Source organism: Buceros rhinoceros, unplaced genomic scaffold, assembly GCF_000710305.1.
Source record: "Buceros rhinoceros silvestris isolate BGI_N320 unplaced genomic scaffold, ASM71030v1 scaffold13389, whole genome shotgun sequence".
Lineage (NCBI taxonomy): Eukaryota > Metazoa > Chordata > Aves > Bucerotiformes > Bucerotidae > Buceros > Buceros rhinoceros.
In genome coordinates, this window is record NW_010433362.1 from 41,527 (window position 1) to 64,040 (window position 22,514).

Below are 22,514 nucleotides of genomic sequence, written 5' to 3' on the forward strand. Positions count from 1 at the left end.
TTGTAAAGCATTTCAGTTTTCACAAGCACAAGACAAGACTCTGGCTTATTTAGGTTGGTGCCAATCAAGAGAGCCTGCTCCTGATTTTCAGTACTGCAGTCCAGCCATACTAGAACAACAAAAGCGTCATCATCATCTGTTTAGTTTAAGTATGAAAACAAACTCTGCTCTTGCACGTTTTTCACAAGATCAAATTAAAGAACAAGCTACATCATGCTCCATTCGGAGCTGTTCCTCAGTCTGACACAGCGCAGCCCACGTTTCCTTTCAGAAAGGCTGTTTGCTCCTCCAGTGCATGCCCGGGTCTTACATTAATAATGGCAGTCACACATGCACAAAGGAGTGGAGAATAGGGCCCGTGAAGAATGAAAACCATTTTATTAGACTGCTGACAAAAAGCTAATATGCAGAAGGAATGATTTTTTTTTCCAGGCACAAGTCAAGCAGAAAGGGCTGTGTGCCACGAAATACAGAATTGTTACTGGCAACATGGGAGTCTGCAAAAAGAGAGAAATTTTGAAAAGTGAAAAACGTTTTCAGACTTAGGAAGATGACCACTAGTTCACAGTTTTACTACAGCACAAATACCTTACGCTGCTGCAGAGGAGGGAACCAAGCCGGGTCGTTCCCTGTGAACTGACGTGTACATCAGTCATAAGAGGCCTCACAGACCGTTTCAGATCCTCTTTGAGGTCTTGGTCTCCCAGGTTTCTCAGCACGTTCAGGTTATCACTCTGCTTCACAAAGCCAGGGGCTTTGTCACCTGACTTCTACACTGGTAAGAACCCCTCTAACTGCAGAGTGACGGGGTACTCGGGCAGTACAACCCACGCCCTTTCCCTCCTTCACAGCCACAGAGCCCCGTCCTTCCCTGCCAAATTCCACTTCCCTGCTGAAATCACAGAAGCAGGGCACAAACTTCTTTAGTCCTGAAGTTATCCTAGAGCTGTTAGTTGCTGATTATGCAGCACTTGTTAATTTATCTTCATAACCATCTCATTTGTCACTGCAAAGCTGAGACAACGCAGAACGCAAAGCCCGTAATTCGATAAACAGAGTTCTCATGACATGCTCTCTCTCTCACCTTCTGTGGCGAAGTACTCCAGATGACACAGTGTTTGCTCCATGTATTGGGAATCTTTGGAGAGTCGCTCAAAAATTACATTGTCCTGTCAAAAGCAAAATCATTACAGCAAAGTCAGTCTGTGTAGGAAGTTTTCATTTGTGTATTTGCAAGCTCGAGTGAAATACCCTGAGCAGACTTGCTCATGTCAGAATCCAAAACCATATTCACAAGCAACACACTTGGATTTTAGAGATTCTGGTTTGAGTAAGCAGTCTGGATCGTGCCAGAGATGCTGCATCCACTTCACGTAACGGGGACAGAAGTACCCTCTGCTCCCCTTCCCCCTTTCCATAAAGGGGTCCCCATTACCGGGATGCCCACAGAACACTGCTTTGGGAATTACTGAGCAGACACGTTGATTTTCAGGGAACTTGAGTGTCTGGTCTCACTCAGGACACACTGTATGTGTGCCCTGTGCAGGAAGGCTTCTTGAAGCCCTTTCTAGAGAAAATTCCCACTAACGTTAAAGAAACAGCCAGAAGGCAGAAACACTGATCAGGTTCTACCACAAAATCCTCTCAAACAGCCTTCTCCTACAGCAGCTTTCTTCACCACTAACTCAAAAAGCAATTGAAAAGGCACAGAAAACAGGTACAATCAAAATACAGCATCATCACCTTGCATATCCAGAGTCTCTGGATTTTACTGTCCTGTGACCAGAACAAGTTCAACACGTGTAAAAATACTACTTTGCTCAAACATCTACTCTCCAGCTAAGTAAACATCTACCACTGGTTGGAGATAGGCACACAAAGTAAGTAATTTATGAGGGAAGCGGCAGGATGGGAGATGACTGTCAGAACGTGGAAGAGTTCCTGTAGAACAGGCAGTCTAACCTGCACTGGTAGATGAGTGGTAGATGCAGCAGAACACAAGACAAAACACCACGCTACAGTAACTGCTACAAGCCTTCTGCTCTGCAGACATCTAAGCCTGCTCGCATAGAAGACAGCCTGAAATTTATTACAAACTCGCCCGTTCTCCCATCCTGTCCAGCTCCACTCTCCAAGAAACTGTGTGAACTCAGGCACGGGATGAGCTACAAGCAGTTGCAGATCTGTGCAGCCCCGCTAGATAAAACCTTGAAATACTGCACAGTGGGCTGAGTTCACTCCCACCGCACCAGCAAGAACCCAGCTCATCTTCACACCAGGGAAAAGCTGCAGCACAGCAGTGCACCCAGACCTGTACGTCAGTGCAAGTTCAAGTGAACCAGACCCTTACAAAAGTTAGAACTGGTTGTCCCTGTGGCAAAAAGCCAGCTCCAGTTTCCCGTGCTCCAGCTGTGGCCACTGCTAGCTTTGCAGTTGTACTCCAGTAAGTTACTGCTCATCATGGTGCAAGTCAGGACAACAAATAATAGCACGTGCAGAGAGGTGACAGACCGATCACGAGCCAGCCACTCGAGATGTGAGGATCACAGGTTCAGACAACAGCATCAGCCTAGCTCCTGAACCGCCGTGCACAGCTGGGTGAAATCCTGGCTGTGCTCAAGCAAAGGGTACTGCTCCCACTAGTGTGGGGATTCCAGCTGTCTAGCAGCAGGCCTGGCAACCTTCCTGCCTGCACAGAGACAGGAGGAATGACAGATCTCTTCAGTTACTCGGCCTTAAACAAAAAACCAACGGGTATTATGGATGCGACCTGAAGTGCCAGCACCAGCCACAGCTGTTGAAACAAGAACTGGTGGGGCGAGTTCTCCATGAGGCAGCGTAACTACTTACAGCCCCTTTGCAGTAGAGACGTAGCTGTCCTGCTGGAGTTCGGACAATCACCGACATTCTCTTCCTGTTGCTGTTGAAGGAAAAATATTTGCTTCCATTAGCCAGCGATGAAGAGCAAGTCCTGCTCTAGCTAGTGAATTTTCTCAGATGTTCAGTGCATCTGAGATCAGGTGAGATGTAGCAGTAGTAACTGAAGGTTCCGCAGCCCTTGACAGGAAGGAGAAATACTATATTGCCCATTTCCAGCTTCAGCCCTATGGCTCCCATTGTCAAACAACCACAAAACAGACTTGCACCCAGATGTGAGCAAGAATTTGGATAAAAGGACAAGATAGCACAAAAAACCTCTTGAAAAACAGGGAGTCGCATTTATTCACAGCTTTTCCTTACTCCTCGAGCAAAATTGTTTTGGGGACTCTGGCTAGAAGGCGAGTCATTAAGGCTGAATGCTTGTTTATTACAGATAAAACAGACATTGAAACAAGCATCCACTGAGAAGGGCAGTTAACAACTTTGTATTGGTCTAATCAGACCTACAGAGTTGGGATTATATAGAACAGTCGGGCTCTGAGCAGGGCTGCACGCCAAGACAGCAGAGTTTGGGATACATCTTCAGAATAAAGGTAAGCAGCAGCATACTGTACACAGGTATTTCACAAAGGAAGGCAGGCAAGTGTTTTAAGATAAATTTTGCATTTCACCAAAAAAAGCAGTTGAGACAGAGGCAAGTAAAGCATCTCTCATCAAGAGAACCCTAACAACATGTGGTTTCATATAATTAACGAAAGGAGAACTCAGTCGTTCTCCTTCCTCATTCCCTTCTTGCCAACGTAAACAAACATATCAGAGTGTAGAGCAACCCTCCTCCTCTGAAGTCCCTTGGAGATCAGCCCCTTTTCAGGGCTCAAAAGCCACGTGTAAGAAAGCAGGCTCTTGGCATGTGTGCTCTGACCAAGCAATCCTTCCAGAGACTTCCTGAAGACACGCGGCACTTCACTTGCCCTGGATTTCTGCAGCAAGCCAACAACAGCAGGAACCTTCACTGTGCTTTCTGACACTTACTTACAGGAAGTCCCTCACTGGTCGGGGGGAAGTCGTCACACACAAGAAGAGCAAAGACAACATTTTTCTGCTGCATGCAGGTTACAGCTACTCATGCCTACAGACACCAGGGTACTAATCAGCTTTCAGAAACCTTAAAAGTCTCTTCTAGTACCTTCTTAGATATTCCCACGAGCAGCCTCAGTAGCAAACTCTGCATGAAAAGGGGAAGTAGCCAAGAGCATTCTCCAAAGCAAGCCAGGACACAAGAAAAGGTGTCCACCCAAATTTTCCCTGACTTCAGTTTTACATACTCCTTTAGAGCAGAACCTGCCAACTCAAGGACAGCAGAGAACAAGTCAAGGCTCTAAGTCACAGTAAGAGTAGAAAAAAAACCAGCAGAGAAGCCTGTGGACTAGCACTATCCAAACTGACAAAACTTCTTCATCTGACAAAGAGAACACACCTTTCATCATCTCCAGCGATTGAGGGGCTTGATTCATCACACAAAGCTTCTTGCTGCCCAAGCAGTACCCATCCTAAGTAGCCTGACAAGCGCAGAGTGCTTGCAAGGTTTAGTTTTTCATAGCTGGAGTGGTTCTTAGAAAGGGGCCACCAAACAACCCCCCAGTTGCAGAAACCACCTGCTCAAACAATTTACAGAAGCACCATAACAGTGCATGTTCTTCCAAGTACACAAAGTTCTTCAAAGCATGTTCTTCAAGTACACAAGTGACACATCAGGACGCCAGTGAGGCACAGAACGACACTTCAGGGCAGCAACTTCAAGGGGCCAAAGCTGGAGAGGTGAGGGAGAGTCTCATGCTCACACGCCAACAGCCACCAGTTTGTAAGCAGCTCTGCATTAGTCCTATACTGGAAACAAGGGGATAGATGGGCAGGACAAAACTAAGGAAGTTCAGCTCTTCTACGGCATCCGCTGAATCTTTTTATTCTCAATAATATTTTTACAAAAATGGTTTTCTTGTTACCCTGCATTTAGTGTCTTAGAGAAAAACTTACCTGGAAAACTCCAGCACATTAAGAATTTCAAAGGTTTTTTCTTTCCCCAACTAGAAGAGAAAGCACATACAATTATGAATATAACTTACATTATATTGTGACACGTATAAGCATGCCAGGGGTTTAACACCCACTGCGTTCACACAGGCCGGTAGTAAAGTGTGGCACTAACTCCCTCTCCTGGTGAAGGTGACGCAGGGCCCCAGTTAACCAAGGCGCCCTAGTGGTACTTTACACCCAGCACCGGGGCATCCTCCCTTCACTACTTTTACACCATTGCAAGGAACTAGTATCTTACTCCAGACAGACAGGAATGCTTTGAACGTTAATTAGCGTATTCTTCTTAACAGCTATCAACTAACAGACATATTACAGACAGGAAGCATTATTTCAAGTTAAAATAAACAAGCCATCCAGATTTGGTATTACAATAATTTTGTCTGAACTACCTTAATATTTTTTACTAGTATTTACAAGCATATTAGTTCAGGAGGTTTTGTGGCAAAAAACGGTTAACTGAAGAGTAATTCTATCATCACCAGTAACTGTTTGCTGGAGTTGAGCACGAGCAACTCACGAAAGGAAAACGACTTTGAAACATCTTGTCTTTGCCACTGCTATTGTATAAGGGATGGAAGGAGCAGTGGGAGTTACTGGAGTCTCAGAACTCCAGCAGTATTCATGGTTAGAGAGAGGGCTGCAGCAAAATCTAATTGCACTACAGTTATGTCCTACGAGGCACTTATCACTTCTACAATATCCCCAGGACAAAAAGCCATCTCAAACCCACGTTACATGTACCCCACCGATGTGGGCAATGAGGAGAGACAGGCACCTCTGGCTGTGACAGCTTTTATCACTAGCTATAGGCTGACGGAGCTCCCAGCTTCGTATGCATGAGCAGTATAAAACTGGGTCAGGTGAGCCAGAGGCTTCCTGCAGAGAGGAGCCCAGGTAGTTCTAGGTGCTGCTGCTCATCCCAAGCTCTTCCCCTTAAATTAAGCAGCAGTTTTCTGGAGAAGGCGTAAAAAGATTGTGACAATTCCTAGCAAGATTTGAGGTGCTTAGCCCGGCAGTGTACCAAGAACTCTGGAAGCGAAGGCACCTGGGAGGAAGGGTGAAAACACAGCCATTGTTTTTCACAAGCACCCTACCAGCTGTACCTGTCTAAATCTGCAGCCACTTCAGCTTTGGCTGCACCTTCGCAGAATGTGGCCCCATGGATTTGAGATTGCTCGTGTCAGCTCTACTCCAATAACTACACACGCCTGCATCCAAAGCTTGTTCAGCAGATACATCTGCTACAGAAGATCTTACTCAGAAGAAAAATGCTATTTTATTTCAAGAAACAAAGCATTTATAAGTACAGTAACCACTAAACACAAGTCAGAAAATCTCCCAAACACATGAACTCTCTTCCAATGCGAGTGTTCTCTGTGCTTCTCCGAGAAGGAAGTGTTCTTCAACCACAGTGGCTGTCATTTCCTATACAAGACGCAGCTTCCTATCGCCGCCCAAGCCACGCAAGGGCAAAGGACTTAGTGTTTCAAAAAAGTAAGATGACTTTTTCCAGTCTGCAAGAGCCTTCTGCACATCACATCCTCAAGGCCCTGTGAAGGGGGACTCCCGAGAACCACTCAGGAGACATTTATGCTCTGCATGGACCGGGCAGTCTGTGCCACGCGCATCTCCTACTTACCGCGTCGATGATAACCGAATGGGGAGTCCGTCCGGTGAAGACATAACCAAGCTTTTTCGCCCCTTTCACTAAGGCCCCTTCATCTGCCAATACACGAAAAGCCTCATTTTAGTCTGGCAGGAGACACCTGCAAAGCCCGTATTGTAATACTCCGCCCTGCCGAAACACAGAGGCCTCCTTTCCCACGTACTCCCCCATCTGTGGGGCTAGAGCAGTTGTGCACACACTGCCACGAGACCATTCACATTTCCGTCCTACAGAGGTCACGCACTATCCGTTACACAAGCTTTGTACTCCACCTCTATAAAGCACCTTGTATTCACTGAAGCATTCAACTCTACTGTTGTGGAGGAGCCACGGTTTTCTACACGAAAAAGGGGGAAAACCTGTTCTGAAAGCAAGATCAAAGCTGTGTTACTCTCAATTCCTACAAGATTCAACCTGTTTCCTGCTGTAAAGGCACTAAGTTCCGGTGCTGGAGAAATACAGCGTTGTCTTCTGGAGCCTGAACTGGGCAGTGTCATTAAGAACTCAAATAACAGGGCTGAAACTAGAGCCAACACTTCCAGTAGGCAATTGTACAGCCTCATGAAGAAGCAAGTGGCATTAAGCACAACCACTGTCTGGGTGGATTTAGTGCCCAGTTCAAACAACTCTCGTGTCTGTACAGCTCCCTTCGTCTCCTCACAGTTGCTCAGCACTGTGACCACAGCTGTCTTACATCGGCTCCTCACCCTACCCCTCAGGCAGACTATAACACACAGGTAAGAACCGCTGCCGCCCCATCACTCAGCGCATCACTACACCAACTCTAAAAACAGCCTCAGAAATGGAGACTGATTTGATGGGGACCAGGGCTCTGCTCTTGTGCATTTGGTCCCTGCCTACTTCAATTCCTCTGTGCTACCTGAAAGGAGGAAGAAAGGGGTGAAGGGCAGCCCCAGATACAGCCAGGACTCTGCTCTTGGTGTTATCCTGCCACGTATCAGCACCTTGTGTCTGCATAGAGCAAGATGGGAAGCTAGTGGATCAAGAAAAGCAGTTTGCACTCATGCCAATTAAAGTACATAACTGCTTAAGCTGAAACAGATCAGGACTTCCACAGATCAGCTCCGTGCACTGACATTTCACTTTTGCTCTTCACCCCTGCAGAAAGGCCGCAGTAGAAAGTGTCATGAGAGTAGAAGGGATCGTAAGCCCAGCCTAGCGCTGCAGAAACATCCTGGACTTAGTGGGTTTGTAGGATGCATTTGAAAGCAGCGTGCACTGATGACAGAAGATGCCAGAGCTACTGCTAGCAACGTGGGAGACACCTTGCTTTCAAAATCAATGATGTAACAGCAATTTCTGGACCAACCTTCCATCTGTTTCTACCCCCTCACTCCTTCCCTCCCATAAAAGAAAGCAACAACCAACCTGGAGAGGAGGCCTGGTAGATTATTGTATTTCCTTGTCTCTCAGGAACAACAGTGTGACACACAGCCAGCAGAGTGAGGAACTCTTGTATGTGTACAGCTGTGGGCTAGACAGGACACCAAGAGAGTCAGGTTTAGTATTACACATGGACTGGGAGGCAGCTGGTCATTAACCTGAGAGGACCTCTGAGGTACCACAGTCAGGAAAAAAGTTATTCTGTTCTCTGTCTGTAGTAGTTGGATAAGGATGACCATTAATGAGGCAGCAAGCTGATGGAAAACACCTCACTTGAAGTTACAGAACTAGAAAGTCAGAATAATTCCCCCATGCCCCCCACCCCAAACACACCCTAAACAGAAATGCGTTAGTTTGTGCCACCCCAGTCTTCATACTGGCATAGATATCTGCCACAAGGTGCATAATCAAGCGACAGGAAATACTACTTTGGTACCCTCCCCCAGCAGCTTTCAACAGCCTGGCAGTACCCACACCAGGGTCCAACTCATTGCAACTGCACCCCTAGTGATGAACACTCATTGCTGATCAGCCAAGAGAAAGCCACATGATGTGCTCTTCCAGAGGAACACATCATCCAGCCCAGCAGGCCCTACACATTCAGCATCACGAGAACACAATGTGTAAAACGTGGCCAGCACTGTCACCAGCCATTCTGCAGAGCTCAGACACCAGGTCTGCAGTGCGGTGAGGATGCCAGGGCACTTCACCCACAGGCCTCTGATCAGCCCGTCCTGACAATGCAGCTAGAGTGACCCGAAACAGAGTCCTCCCCCATCCTGTTCCTCCCTCCTTTCCACCCTGCCTCCGGCACAACACTTCCACAGAAGTCAGGAATAGTCACAACCTGCCATACTAACTTCAGCCACAGCTGAGAGATCTTTAGGACGCTTGGCTGAAACAGCTGAAGTGACCAACCAGCTCCACTGTATCTGTGACATCCACAGCCGGTAGCACCAACATCTTCTATCCCAGCAGCCACGTGCTCAGTGACTGAGTCGGACACGAACTTGGCAGCTCTGCCTTTGCAGAAAGCCTCAGGTGACCTTGGAAACCAGCTTCTATCGTCATACGTGACGATTCAGTGAGAGTCCTCTACGCCCCAGCACAGCACATTTGATATATACTCCCTCTTAACAGAGCCACTAAGAAGCTAGAGCATTACGAGCTGTTCGCACATGGTCAGACCAAACCCCAGTACTGTGACCATAAAACCAAGATCAGACAGGGGAGAATCCTACAAGGTTTTAGTAAAACAGCTTTCAAGTTCTTTTAAAAAACCAGGTAATAAGACACTTCTACACAATTTATTCTACTAGTGTACACCAGAACATTTTACTATGGAAAAAAGGCTACAGTGTTCAAATGAAGCTTTTAAAGAGAAAACTACGTCCCCAAAAATCCCCTGATGTGTGAGACCTTAATTACACGTATTTTTCTGAGAGAATATGCATTACTACTAACTGAAATGCAGCATGCAGTTATTTCATAAAACCCCTTAATCCCATAGAATTTCTTGTTCTATCTCAAGGTGATATTGGTGAGTTTGTTTTTTCAACGTGGGGCACACCGCCCACATCCCTGTGAAACAGGAAGATGCACTGGCAGGAGCAACATCTAATGAGTAGGAAGTTCATAGCTATGGCACACACAGAATAACGGCAGTGGGCACATGATGTGTTAGCATGTAAACAAGAAGTAAATGTATCAAAGCGTAGTAAAAAGACTGAAGATCCAACACTTACACTCTTGCTTTACTTCATGTACTTAGTCGTGAATATCTGCAGTGTAATGGTGTCATGCAGGACCTTTATTTTTACGTAGTGAAACTTCTGGATCCTACAGTCATGTGCCACTGAACAGCAACAGCTGTTGCCCCTGACGTGCTGGAGGGCAGAGGTTGAGTTCCAGCAAATGGACAGATGGAACATCAGAGATCAGTGTGCAAAGTGCTAAGCCCACAGCAGGTTCCCAGTCCGGAAGTCACCGCTGCTCCGTTATTGCGGTGGAAGCCATGGGAGCTCTATCTCCACCTCAAGAGGCACAGCCTGCCCGGTTCTCTTTTCAGCACCCACTGCAGCAGACCGCTGGTGTCCTCCTTCCATAGATCCCCTGGCCCCTTGCACGCTTTTATAGCGTGTATCTGTCAGCTGGAAACAACCTGTCTCCAGTACTGTCACGGATTTTAATCCTTCCTAGGTACATATTTCTGCTTTCGAGCCAGCGCTGTGATTTGTTTCATCTTGGTATTTTCGCAGCTCACAACGTATTGCATGGCAATCCTCCAACTCCACAGCAAGGGGCCACCAGAGGCTCAGTGCATCATGTCAGCTCCTCCACACAGCTGTCACTTGTTTCCTTTTCTAGATTGTTCCAGCACTGACACAGGATTTGTTGCACCGGCACGAATCAGGATCAAGCATTCAAATTCCTGCTTCAGAGCCGTGAAGAGACAACTCGTTAATAGCTCCTGTGGGGATACATCTCTTGACCAGGCCACGCTTAACCCCAGCATAAGACAGGAGTCCCACAGGTTAACTGATTCTTTACCATTTCTCTCTGCCATTTCAGTGCTCAAATTCTTACTGAAGGTCTGAGACATTCCTTGCCTGCTCATTTGTTAAGCTCAGCTCTTTCTTCCCAGCCCACTACTTCCTTCTCTATTTATCTGTAGCTGGAACAAAGTCTTCATGTTCTGGTCTCTTGTTCATCTGTCCACAGGTAGCTCCAACGCTAAGTGCCTTCGCCCCCCTTTTTCTCTCCCTGGGTGAAAGCTATTGCTTCTCTTTCCATATGTCTCTTCCAGAGACCCATGGAACACCTGGTGTACAACCACCTACACCAGTGATACACCCCACTGGCTGAAGTTACTTTGCGTGCTGTCCCTTCAAGCTGAGAACTGCAGACACATTGAGATGGCCTCGTATTTCTGGGAGCACTGTCTGGATTGTTATCTACAAAGGGTTATCCGCACCAAAAGCAAAGGTTCCCTATCCAGAAGACACAGCATTATCCCTTTTCACACAGGGCATGGACCACTGGTCAGGACACCATGTCACAAGCATTCACCCCTTCATATTCTTCCTTATTCAGAGGGAAGGAAACACCGAGTCGAACCTCGGTCTTTTGGGGAGCTGCACTCTGCAGAGCTACATATCTGCACATCTGCAACATCTGGGCCTCCTCATCCTCAGGACAGAAACTGCGTTACTCCAGCCAACTCTCCACAGCCTGGTAAAACTGGTAGGCAGTTGGCATGCCAACTTAGAGGTGTTTCTTCGTCTCTTCTTTCACTCATAGCAGTACAAAACCCGCGTCTCCCGTCACAGTATTTCCAGATCAGCAGGACTGACAGGTTTTTAGAAGGCAATGAGATATTACAGCACAGTAACAACTTGAGCTTACTACTTTGCATAGATGTGGCACATTCTGCCAAGGACAGCTGGTGAAATACTTATCTACCTCATTACCAGGGAGAATTATGACTCACCAGCTTACAAAGATCTGAACTTCCTACTGTTTATTTCATCAAAGATCTGAAGAACAGTGTGAGGATCCAGACACGCTGGGCACCCCTAAAACAGGGAAGCATAAAGGCTGGAGGGGAGCAGGGTATTTCAGGCAAAGACTCAAAGAGCAAATTAACACAAATTAACAAATTAGCACCAGAATAGCAAGAGTTAAATGCAAGTTTACCTTGTCCAAAGCCACCAAAATATGACCTGTAATTAAAGATGCTGCCTTGTACCTGAGCAAAAGGAAAGTACTGAAGTCCCACGCACAATAAAGGCAAAAGAAGATATTTTTCAGCAGGCTATAACAATTTAATTGTCTGCTGTAAAATGGTTTGTTTTGACAGTTTGCAGGCAACACTTACTTTCCAAACTAAAGCCTCCCAGAGGTCCTCACCATCTGGAGGTATTTTTTCCCCTACTATATTTTAAATTCCACTTTTTCATTCCAGTAGTCATATGCTTTCCTAAGGGTTTAAGAATCAGCTGGTCATAGCGGTCTTTTCAAAAGAGTCTGATGGGATAAAACCTCGGTTTCCACACACTCCATCAAAACAAGCAAACATGTTGGAGACGTAGATGAACATGCTCACGGAGGTAAGAGCTCAGCATGAAAACAACTGTTATCTGTTCTGCTTGGCCAGATACCTAACTACTCGTTACACATACTCACCGAATCGATTTCTGCATCTGTAGCTACACAATGTGCTTGCAGCTTCTTACCCAAGCAGTAATTTGGGGGCCACAGAAGAGAGTTTATGGATGGATTGGAATTAGCAGAGGAAGTTCAGAGAGAATCCAGAGAGAGAAGCCTAGGATGAGATCCAAGTTTCGTAGTACTTTCACTTCTTGACCTCCTTTCACTCATATCATCAGGGTAAAAAATGACCCCACACCAAACAGGTTTGTATCTCCATGATGAGTTTATTCACAGCACACGTGCAGCTTGCAAGCACGAAGATCATCTAGCACATTCAAACTTCAAGTTTCTGGATATAACCGATCTTTTCTCACTCACAGAGTTCACACCATTTTCACTACAGAAACACACCAGCATCATACTCTAGGCACTGCTGCAGTTCATCCAACAGCAGCTGTTACAAAGAAAAAGCAGAGGCAGACAAACCTGGGTACTTCCTTCCGCATTAAAATCCCAAAGAATCCAAGAGAAACTTCCACATGTTTTCAAGACAAGTTATTTTTCCTTGGAACACTTCCTGCAGGGCCATAATTCTTCGACTGTTACTCAAGAGAACTTGGCCATCAGTCAGTCTGAACACACCAGTGGCCCAGGAGAGCTATGAAATGCAGAGGCGATGCAGGATGCTAAATTATCTTCCTAGCAGATGGAAGACAGTCTCATGAGGACAAGTAAATTGTCTTTTATTTTCAGCCTGGAAAGAAAGCTACTTGGCACTGAGACATCTCCAAGCTCACACTTGTGACGAGACTGAAAAAACTGGAATCTTGAAGACCAGAGCAGTAAGCACTTACTGCATGTGGGAGATCGCACACCGACAGCTTCAGATGTACAAGGCGAGTGTTTAAAGGGAATTCATCGCCCAGCTGAGTACTGCACCACCTGACCCCGCAAGGCAGCTTATGCTAGAACACTTCAGTTTTATCACCTCAGTTCACTAAACGAGCGGAGAGTGTCAGACATGCAGCGACACGTAAGTGACATTTGCAGTTACCCACTGACTGTGATAATTAAGTCACAGGTTGAACTTAGGAGGTCTAGGTAGACAGAAGCAGTTTATACACCTTAACAGATGCAGTCCACTAGCAAAGAGCTACTGGACTAAACCATGCAGCTCTCCTGTTCCTTCTGCAGACACTCACACGTGGTGTGAAAAGACAGCGCAGAAAGAACCATGCCTTGACTGTACCACCTGAGGAGACCTTCCGCTGTTTGCAACCGGACTTGCCTATCCCGCATTGGCCTTTTCAGCCATCAGCGCACTGCAGTAAGCGTGGGGAAAGCCCTTCCCAAATCTTCGTCCGCAAAGCCAAGCCATGACAACTATAAAGCAAAACAGAAAGCAAAGCTTTGCTGCACGCAGACAGTGCAGTTAAACTGCAGTACAGTTTAAATGCTCATACCAAGCTTAACCAGCCCCATCACAGAAGTTACACTGAGGAGAGCAATCAGCTCGTTGAGTTTGTGCTTGCAACACCCAGATCCCCTACGGTGCGACAGAAGAGTCGGGGTTTTCACAAGTGATTTAGACTGTCTGGTGTCCAGACGCTGCTGTCTGACTGTCGGCAATCACAGCTACACTGTTTCTGAACAAGCAACGAACGGACGCTCTAAGGACCAGCTCCAATTGGGACACAACCAGATAGGCTAGGATTACTAATTACTAAGTCTCAGGCTAAGCTTAAGCTTGCTATTAGGTCCATCTCTTGCACCCTTAACACAGTGGAATTCCCAACATTCGCAGCATTTAAAGCAAGTCTCATACCAGAACCACCCTGCAATGCTCCGGATTACTGCTAAAAAGGGTACTTTAAGTGTGGATGTTTGAACACTCCAAGTAACTTTTCTTTAAAGAACTACAATCTCTACCACCATTTGCCACAGGACACAACCTTCCATACACACCAGCAAACGACGCAGTTTTAGGGCTGGCTGGTACCTATACTGATGTCACGATTTCTTAAATTCAGCAGTAAGACGAGGGGGCAGAAGGGGGTTGGGGGAAGCTTTCTCTTTCCTTTTTCCCCCCACTCTGTGTTTGCGTGACACCTGTAGAGCAGACTTAATCACACAATTGGATTTGTTTACTGTTCAATTCCAGAAAGGCCTAGAATAAGGCTTTTAAAAGACACGATATTCAAGGAGTAGACTTACGTGGTCATTTTCAATGTTTTGCAGCAGTCTTGGGTCATCAAATTCACATGATTCACTGGTGGAAGGAGGTAGCTGGCTGCAGAGCAAGACAAGTATGTTAAAACCTAACAGATACATAACAGTTTATCTTACTGCTTCATCTATTTTTGTTCAGAAGCAAAGGAAAAACAAAGTAAGATTCCACTGTCCTTGAAAACATTGTGAACAGATGAGTAATGCACAAAGTGCTGAAAATGAGCAATAATTTCTTCAGAGCATCAGCAAGACACCCAAAACGGTTATGCTTGAAAACATATTTGCAAAGATTCCAGTATCCTAGGATACGCTTCCTAGGACAGATGTAGCAGAAGCAGCTTTTACATGTACTTGAAATACATTAATTTCAAGGTGACTTGCTTCTAAAATAGGTCAAAGATCAACATCCCTATGCTCCCTCTCCAGTGAGTGAGTTCTACTGCAAGTTGATCCCTGGAGTATTTTAAGCTTGAGTATCCCAAAAAAAGTATCTGGAAGAGACTCTTCCACAGAACTAAGAAAGAAGTGCACAAGGAGAGAAAAGATGGCAATGAGGGAAACAGCAACATATTGGAAGAAAGAGGCATCCACAGAAATCACATCTCAGCCAACGTAGCAACCTAAGAGCTGATCATAAAAGTGAGATGGACCAGCGGAGCAGCCTAACTTCGTTATCGGAAAGCAGCTAACAGCATTCCGTGTGTACCTGTCTCTTGGGTGGAAACTCACTTCTTACCCATATTTGCCAAAGCTACATCAGCTCCTTCTGGTCCTTCTCCCACTTCCTATTAACCTGAACCTGCTACAGTGACACCTGTGTAACACTTCCAGATTTTCATTTCTTTCTGGAGAGTGGGACAGACCCATCAAGATTTCTCACTAAATGCCTGAATAAAGAAGAATGGTTCTCTTGACATGAGACATCTCTGTATCAAGCTCTTTCCAGGTTTAATTATTAAAACACAGCATTTCAATAAAGAAGTTCCATTTCTTCTCATCAGGTCTGGACTACTGATTGCAAAGAGTAACTTTCAGTCTCTAGCTAGAGGCAAGGGTTGCTGTAATAAGCTTGGTTATAAGCTTCATAAGCAGCTTGGTCTTCTGCAGTTATATATAAGAATATCTACTAGCACGCATCCAAGCCACCCCAGCCACCGTCTATCCCTCACCTCCCTTCACCCACCGTCTCTGTGCAGAAGATAAGATCCATCACCACCCACCAGCTCTGCATTAGGCTCCTGCTGGAAGAGCATCTTACTCAAAACACATTGCTCCCAGTCCTGATTGGAAAGCAGTCTTTGTATCAATTGTCCCAACTCTGATATACAGAGCACAAGCACCCCAGAACACATTTACCTGAAGTCTTCTGATGAACGTTCTCTTTCCAGCTCAGGAAAGTGACTGAGAGGTAGAAAAAGGGAAAAAGGAACATTTATTCCACTTTGCAAACCAAAGAAAAATACCGAGAAGGCGAAGATCAGCGAGTCATCGCATGCACAGGCGTATGCTGGAACAATGAGTTCAGCTGTTCATACACCTGAACCAAGCTGTCTGCACTGAGGTATTTTAGCTACCATGCAATTCAAAGGTTAACTTCCACAGAGATCCTAAGACTACCCATTTAAAACCAACCAAAGACAAAGACTGAGTATTCAAGACTCAGAATGGCGCTGTGAAATAGTGGCATCACTCAAAGACAAAAACAAGCAAGCGGGTACCCCTCCCGTGCAGTACTCCAGTATAAACACTCCTGTGGAAGCGTTAACTCTACAGCTACAGTTACAGCTACATGTGGTAATGAAATCCTGGTTCATCTGACGAAGTCACAGAAATGTGACTGACAACTGCTACCCTTGGGCCACATCATCTTCCCTCTGGAAAGGCCAGAGTTTATTTAGCACTTCTGGTTTAATTTAAATGATCTGATAATCTAGGGAGCGAGTTCTCTTCACTTTGTGTAATGTGCTCCCCAGGTTTGCATTTTATGATCTGTGGTGCAGGACATGAAAATGAAAGCAAGACACAACACATACCAGAACACAGACTGAAAACCAGAACGTTCTAATCCTGTTCTCTTATACAAGTGTGTGTCATTAATAAGCACATTTTAAGCCTCGGAGTTTCTAAAACAGTCATACCTACCCATAGGTCACTCCAGCAATACTGCATTTCTTAAAGTTCATGATATTGCATGTTAGAGTACCTGTTTTATCAGAAAACAGGTATTTTACCTGAAAGAAAAAAGAAGTTTAATTTTCAATTTGCAAAGTAACAAAACTCGAAGTGAAAAATAGATCAGGTATCAGGGAAATTCTGGAAGACCTATGGCTCAAATGTCACAGTATCGGCCAGTGCAGGCTTATTACAGCTTGGTTTGTCTTAGCAAAGCTTCAAGAAAAGCTCAAATTAGGAAAGGTATTTAATGGCATTAGTGCTTCTTTCTCTCTAAAGGCAGAAGACCTCAGGCAGTACATACCAGTTGTCAAGGCCCAGTGTGTTCAGCACAGATGTGTTTGCTTGTGCTAGTTGAACATTCACCAAATCTTTTGAACTGTGCTAACGTCAAAGAGGGGGACTGGAAATTAAAATAAGGACTCTAAGACTGTTGAAGAATTGTTAGAAAAAATTCTGAAAAAATTCTGTGTTCCAAAAATGACCAAGAACGCGTTGGGGTTTTTTCCCCTCCTCATAAACATACTGTGCAAGGAATATCCTAGAGTAAGTCGAAGCAGTATCCTGCACACCAACAGAAGATGCTTTTTCTGGTACCCATGCACGGCCAGTCCTGAAGTGCAAGATGCACAGCCTCAGCCAGCAGAGCACAGACCAATAATCCCTTAATGGAAACCAGCGACCTTCAGCTAGAACTTGGAGACACAGCAACACGACTGCTTGGAGCATCGGCAGACTCCAGATCCCCACCCCCAGCAGGCCAGACAGACCAAGGTTAATCGCAAGCTGAATTCCACTCTTACACCTCTGCACCAGGTAGGACTTTAAACTAGCACCGGGTAGGAAGGGATGGTGCTAACGCAGGAGTCAGCCCATTTAACGAGCTGCTGTGGTTCGGGATTCCAGCCCCAGCGAAGGGGGGCAGTTCCCCCTTTCTTTGGGCACTGAAGGAGGTTTTGCTGCCTTCGGGTGTGCTGTGGAGGAAGGGGTACCCTAGTGTTATGAAACAAGCTCTCGATTCCAATTTCACACCTGCCCCCAGCCCAAGCTGGGTCAGTCAACACCCCTTTGATTAATGCTATAAAAAGCTCCCACCACCTTGTCTCTTGGCCATTTTCGGTTCAGAAGGAGGAGGACAGAGAGAACCCCTGAAGCAGTCACCTCAGCAACAAGAACTGTTCATCACTACAGTGGGACAGTAAAGATCTTCCATGTGGCAAATCAACTTTCTACTGCTGTGATTACTGGTGGGGGTGGAAAGAAGCAGCAGCAGGATGCGGGAACCTGGGGCCCCCACCCCGCTTACTGAGATCTACCACCAGGGAGGGAGGAGAGAAAGGGTCAAAGGGCTGAGAATGAAGGCCCCGCTGGAATGAGGAGAGAGACGCAGAACATCCCAGGGACTATGTCCTGCAGCCAGGCAGAACACAGTGCTGGAGCCACCAGCCGAGGGATGCACACCCACTCCTACACGGCCAGAAAACCGCCGTGCTGAGCCATCTCCTGTGGGGGGAGAGAGACATTGCGCAGGCAAAGGCCGTTTGTCCCACACATCAGCCTGAGGTTGCAAGGACTGTGCTCTCCCCTGCCTGGGGGCTCCCCCCACCTCTGGTGCCAGCTGTGTGTGTGAGGGCCCAGAGCAAGTGGAGGGAAGGTACATGTATTTATGTATTTAAGATCACTGTTTTCTTTCTTCCTGACCTACCCTAACTGAAGTGATGATTTGTGGTTTTCATTGTTTTGGATTAAATTAAATTTTGTTCCCCCCACTCAAGGCTGCTGCTGCTCTCCCCGCAGCTGTAAGCGGCGCATTAAGGCCTCCATTCATTCCCAGCTCCAACACTTCAGTTTCTTTTGTTCATCTCTTGGAGAAGATAAACCTCCTGAGAGCAAATTGTTGCGTTCGCTGCCTTTCGGTTCTTTCGAACGGCAACAAAAGCAGAATATTTTGCCTATTTTTGCAATTCAGTTCAAGACAGTCTCTACACTACTAATTAAGTGATCTCTTAGCTGTGCACTACACTGCTGCTTGCCTGCGCAAGCTGTAAGTCAAAGCGGGTACCCAAACACCTGAGGAACTTCAGCTCACTGATAAATCTATCCTACAACAAAACCTTACAACGCAGCTCTGAGCAAGTAATTCAATTAACGAATACAAAAACTCGGTCTAGTTACCTGGAATCACTAGTGAGCCATTTCTGAACACATACGGGCCAACAATACACATTATGCCACATAATACAGTTTACCTCAGCAAAACCGTAATTTGGAGGTTGATGACTTCACAACAAAGCAATCTACACAAACACGAAATGTTAACAATCTTAAGGAAAATGCCAATCCGATTAGGCAGGAAGAGCACCTCCACCGTGCTGTGTAATGATGTGGTTTACCTACGTAAATTTTGTCCCACACACTAATTTCACACCAGCTACGAAGTTCACGTGGTTCACGAACATACCATGACTCTGGTGGTCAGGGAAAGGCAGCTAGGATTGTTCAGTGGTACTACAAAAGTCCAATGGCAAAGTCATGTTTTCTAGTAACCTGTTTGGGGAAGCCCTTCCGTTTGCAGAACTTGTATCAAATCTCTTACAGCAACTATGAGTTAATATACAGTTATCTTCATCAGACAGGAAAATCAAAATGCTTGAAGGAACACAATCAAAATCAGTACTAGAACCGCATTTTTTTGACTTTCATTTCCTGTGAGATGGTCAGAAACATGAAAAACTAAGAACACAGGCTGAGGCTGCTGACCTGCTCTTCAGCCAAACTTAGTCTCGTACATTCTGTGCCAGTACAGGCAGTCACGACCACAGAGCATCTCTCCAACATCCTTGAGTAAAAGAGTCACTTTCAAGTGAACATAAGAAATAAAGATTCAGTTCCCAGGTTTATTAAAACTGCCTTCACAACCTTGAATTTAATCCTGTGTAAAATCCTATTTCACTTCTGACAGCTGGCCTAATGAAAGTAAAGACATCCCATTAACCCGAGCCACAGCGTAACAGAGTAAGGCAGGTGTGTACAGCATGCTCTCGTACCTTCTGTCTTCCCAGAACCCCTCACGAGCATGACACTTGAAATGTCTTACCTGCCCAAGTTCCTCATTAAGGTTCGAGGTTCTGGCCATTGCAGGTGTATCTGTTTCAGGATAATACATATCTATGTCCTGAAATAAGAGCAAAATTAGACCTATGCTATGCACAATTAACACTGAATTCTCCAGCCGTCTTTCAATCAGCTCCAACTTGGCTTGATTGACTTAGCTCCATCGGTGGGGCTTCTGAAGGCTTAAGAGACAAAGAGCACCGCAGGCTGAGTGGGTGCCTCCTTTCCAAAGCGCAGACTACACGCACATGAGAAAAGCCAGCGTCAGCTATACATAATCCTAACTCTCTCCATCACACCTCTGCTTTAAGAATGTAGCACGGTAGGAAGAAGGCCTAACAGGCATTAGCGAAGCTCATCGTGGGTCTCCATTTCCAACACCACAACTTACTCCAGCCACATCATGGTTGAAAAGCCAGTTTAAGTGACTCTGAAATCAACTCCTATCACTAAGTTTATTTTGGATTTTACAGAAACCACTATGACTTTACTGAAAGTCCAAACATTACCTGCATACTAAGACAAGGTACTCCCTCTTCGTTTTGTTCAGCGTAAGGAACACCACTACAGTACTTTTGGTCTACAACTGAGGAGAGTGTGCTTTGAAATCAAGGCTTCCCCAACAGAGGGATCCCTGTTCTGTTGCAAGAAGCACCACCAACTCATCTCCTCACAGCACTGCTATGATTTATACCAGAGGTGACCTTGAGGCCAAACTCAGGACTTAAACACAAAACAAATCAAACACAGTAGAAAACCCCTCAACCTGAACAAGTCCTGTCTTTGCCTTTGCTGTGGCTGAGGGAAGCTGCAAGGCACATAAGAGTCACCTGAACATAAGTCAGCTGGAAGACCTCGTTCAACCAGAAGAGCTGAGCCTTCCTTCTCATCCTGAAAGCTGAAAATGTCCAGGAGTAATCATTTGCACAGGGGATCTTCCTACAAGTAAGTCTTTAAATTTCCTGTGGAACACAGAACTAATACAAAATCAACCCTCTGAACTTCTTCCTGCCTTTCCCAGAAGCTGCATCAGAAAGCCTGGTAAAGACTTCAGGGTGTTTTGGTTCGTTTTTTCCAATGTCGCTTTCCAAAACTGACATTAAACACATTTATTCTTGTTACTTACCCAATTTATAAAAAGAGCCTGAGTAAACTTGACAACTTCCAATGTCACCAGAAGACTGATTGGAATAAGGTTGTTGTACAGGATGATAAATGTCAGCAGGTTGTATCCAAAGTTGACAGACAGCATTTCTGAGGACCACAAGACAGAAGGCAGGAGTGTGAGTGGTACAGTATAGGGGCAACCATCTTTCTGCATTTGGCCTAATCGGAGCTAAAATAATCAAGTGCATTGAGGTCTAGAATATGGGCCTTGAATATTGATTTCAATAGTTCGTATATAAAACCCCCACAGAGCACGTGCCTGGATACGCAGCATATCGTACCAGGTGAACAAGGGCAACAGCGGGGAGGCTACGTATTACAGAACAGAAGACTCGGAGCAGTCTGAAGTATGATATTCCACACTAACCCAATGTCAGAGATCTGTCTGATGTGTCAGCTGCCCCCAGGGAGAGCCACCACTACCACTGGTAACAAAACTTTGCCTTTCCGAAAGTGCCTACTTGTCTCAGTGGAGTTAAACAAAAACAAAGACTAGATTTGGTTCAAGAATCTGCCAGCATTGGCAATTGACTGACAAAATAAATCCAAGAGAACAAGTGACTGTTTAACAGACAACGAGTAAGCGAGAGCTAAGGCAGCCAGCTTAAGCAAGAGAGCTGTTATTAATGATGACAACACCGGGCAAGGTGCCCAAATAGACCTGCCAGCACAACTGATCCCAAAGGGAAGGGGAAGCATTTACTGACAGCAGGCAAGAAGGGACAGGGCTCAGACACCGGGTGAAGGCTCCTGTTCAGGGTGCTGCCCACGCCCTCTCTGTACACCTGACGTCTCTGCATTCATTCTTCACTGTCCTTGAAGTCTCGGGACACATTTCAACCAGCATGCAGAGCCCCCAGCACAACGGGGTCACAGCCACAGCTAAGGGGTTTCACCATTACAAGGTGTAGTAAGGCAGGGAGCAGACTAAGAGGAGAGAGAAGCCAGACAAAGTTTCTGAAGCCAAATGAAGATCAGAGCAAAGACCTGAAGCTTGGCCCACGTGAGCACACATGGCTTCCTTATCTTTGGTCAGTATACAGGAACAGTAGAAGCACGCCTGCTGTTGGAAAGGGTATTCTAGCACAATCCTTATGGAAACTAGACATTTAAAAAATTCACATTTATCAACCCAGCCTCCAAAAGTCTTTCCATCAACGGCAGTTACAGAAGCAAGAGAAGTTGTGCATTCGGTTCACAAGAGCCATCTACACAGACACTACGTCCTCCCAGTTTATTACGTGTTGCACCTGTCTGATGTCAGCACAGAGTCAAGAGTCTGTTCCAGTCACCCCTTCCAATACCACTGTCATCACTGAAAGGCATAAATTTAAACTGCCTCACTGAGCACCAAGGGGGATGGTAGGGAAGAAACCGTACGAGTTGCTGATACTGCGACTGGAACACTCCAACTACCAGAAACCAGAGTCAAGCGTACGGCTCTGCCACGCTCTCAAGAGTCTGTTCCAGTCACCCCTTCCAATACCACTGTCATCACTGAAAGGCATAAATTTAAACTGCCTCACTGAGCACCAAGGGGGATGGTAGGGAAGAAACCGTACGAGTTGCTGATACTGCGACTGGAACACTCCAACTACCAGAAACCAGAGTCAAGCGTACGGCTCTGCCACGCTCT

General features: G+C 45.9%; 1 protein-coding gene across 1 annotated transcript in view; it reads right to left on the reverse strand.

Annotated features, from left to right (window-relative positions):
* The window catches only part of ATP8A2 (ATPase, aminophospholipid transporter, class I, type 8A, member 2), a gene marked incomplete at its 3' end in the record, with an annotated part of 71,858 nt that overhangs the window by 36,724 nt on the left and 12,620 nt on the right, over positions 1-22,514 (reverse strand). The window contains exons 10-19 of the mRNA XM_010144085.1: positions 20,838-20,965; positions 19,695-19,772; positions 16,568-16,656; positions 15,782-15,826; positions 14,411-14,486; positions 8,030-8,135; positions 6,614-6,696; positions 4,915-4,964; positions 2,851-2,920; positions 1,085-1,169 (exon numbers count right to left, since the gene is read on the reverse strand). Coding sequence (XP_010142387.1) covers positions 1,085-1,169; positions 2,851-2,920; positions 4,915-4,964; positions 6,614-6,696; positions 8,030-8,135; positions 14,411-14,486; positions 15,782-15,826; positions 16,568-16,656; positions 19,695-19,772; positions 20,838-20,965 — 810 coding nt within the window. The remainder of the gene's footprint in view (positions 1-1,084; positions 1,170-2,850; positions 2,921-4,914; positions 4,965-6,613; positions 6,697-8,029; positions 8,136-14,410; positions 14,487-15,781; positions 15,827-16,567; positions 16,657-19,694; positions 19,773-20,837; positions 20,966-22,514) is intronic.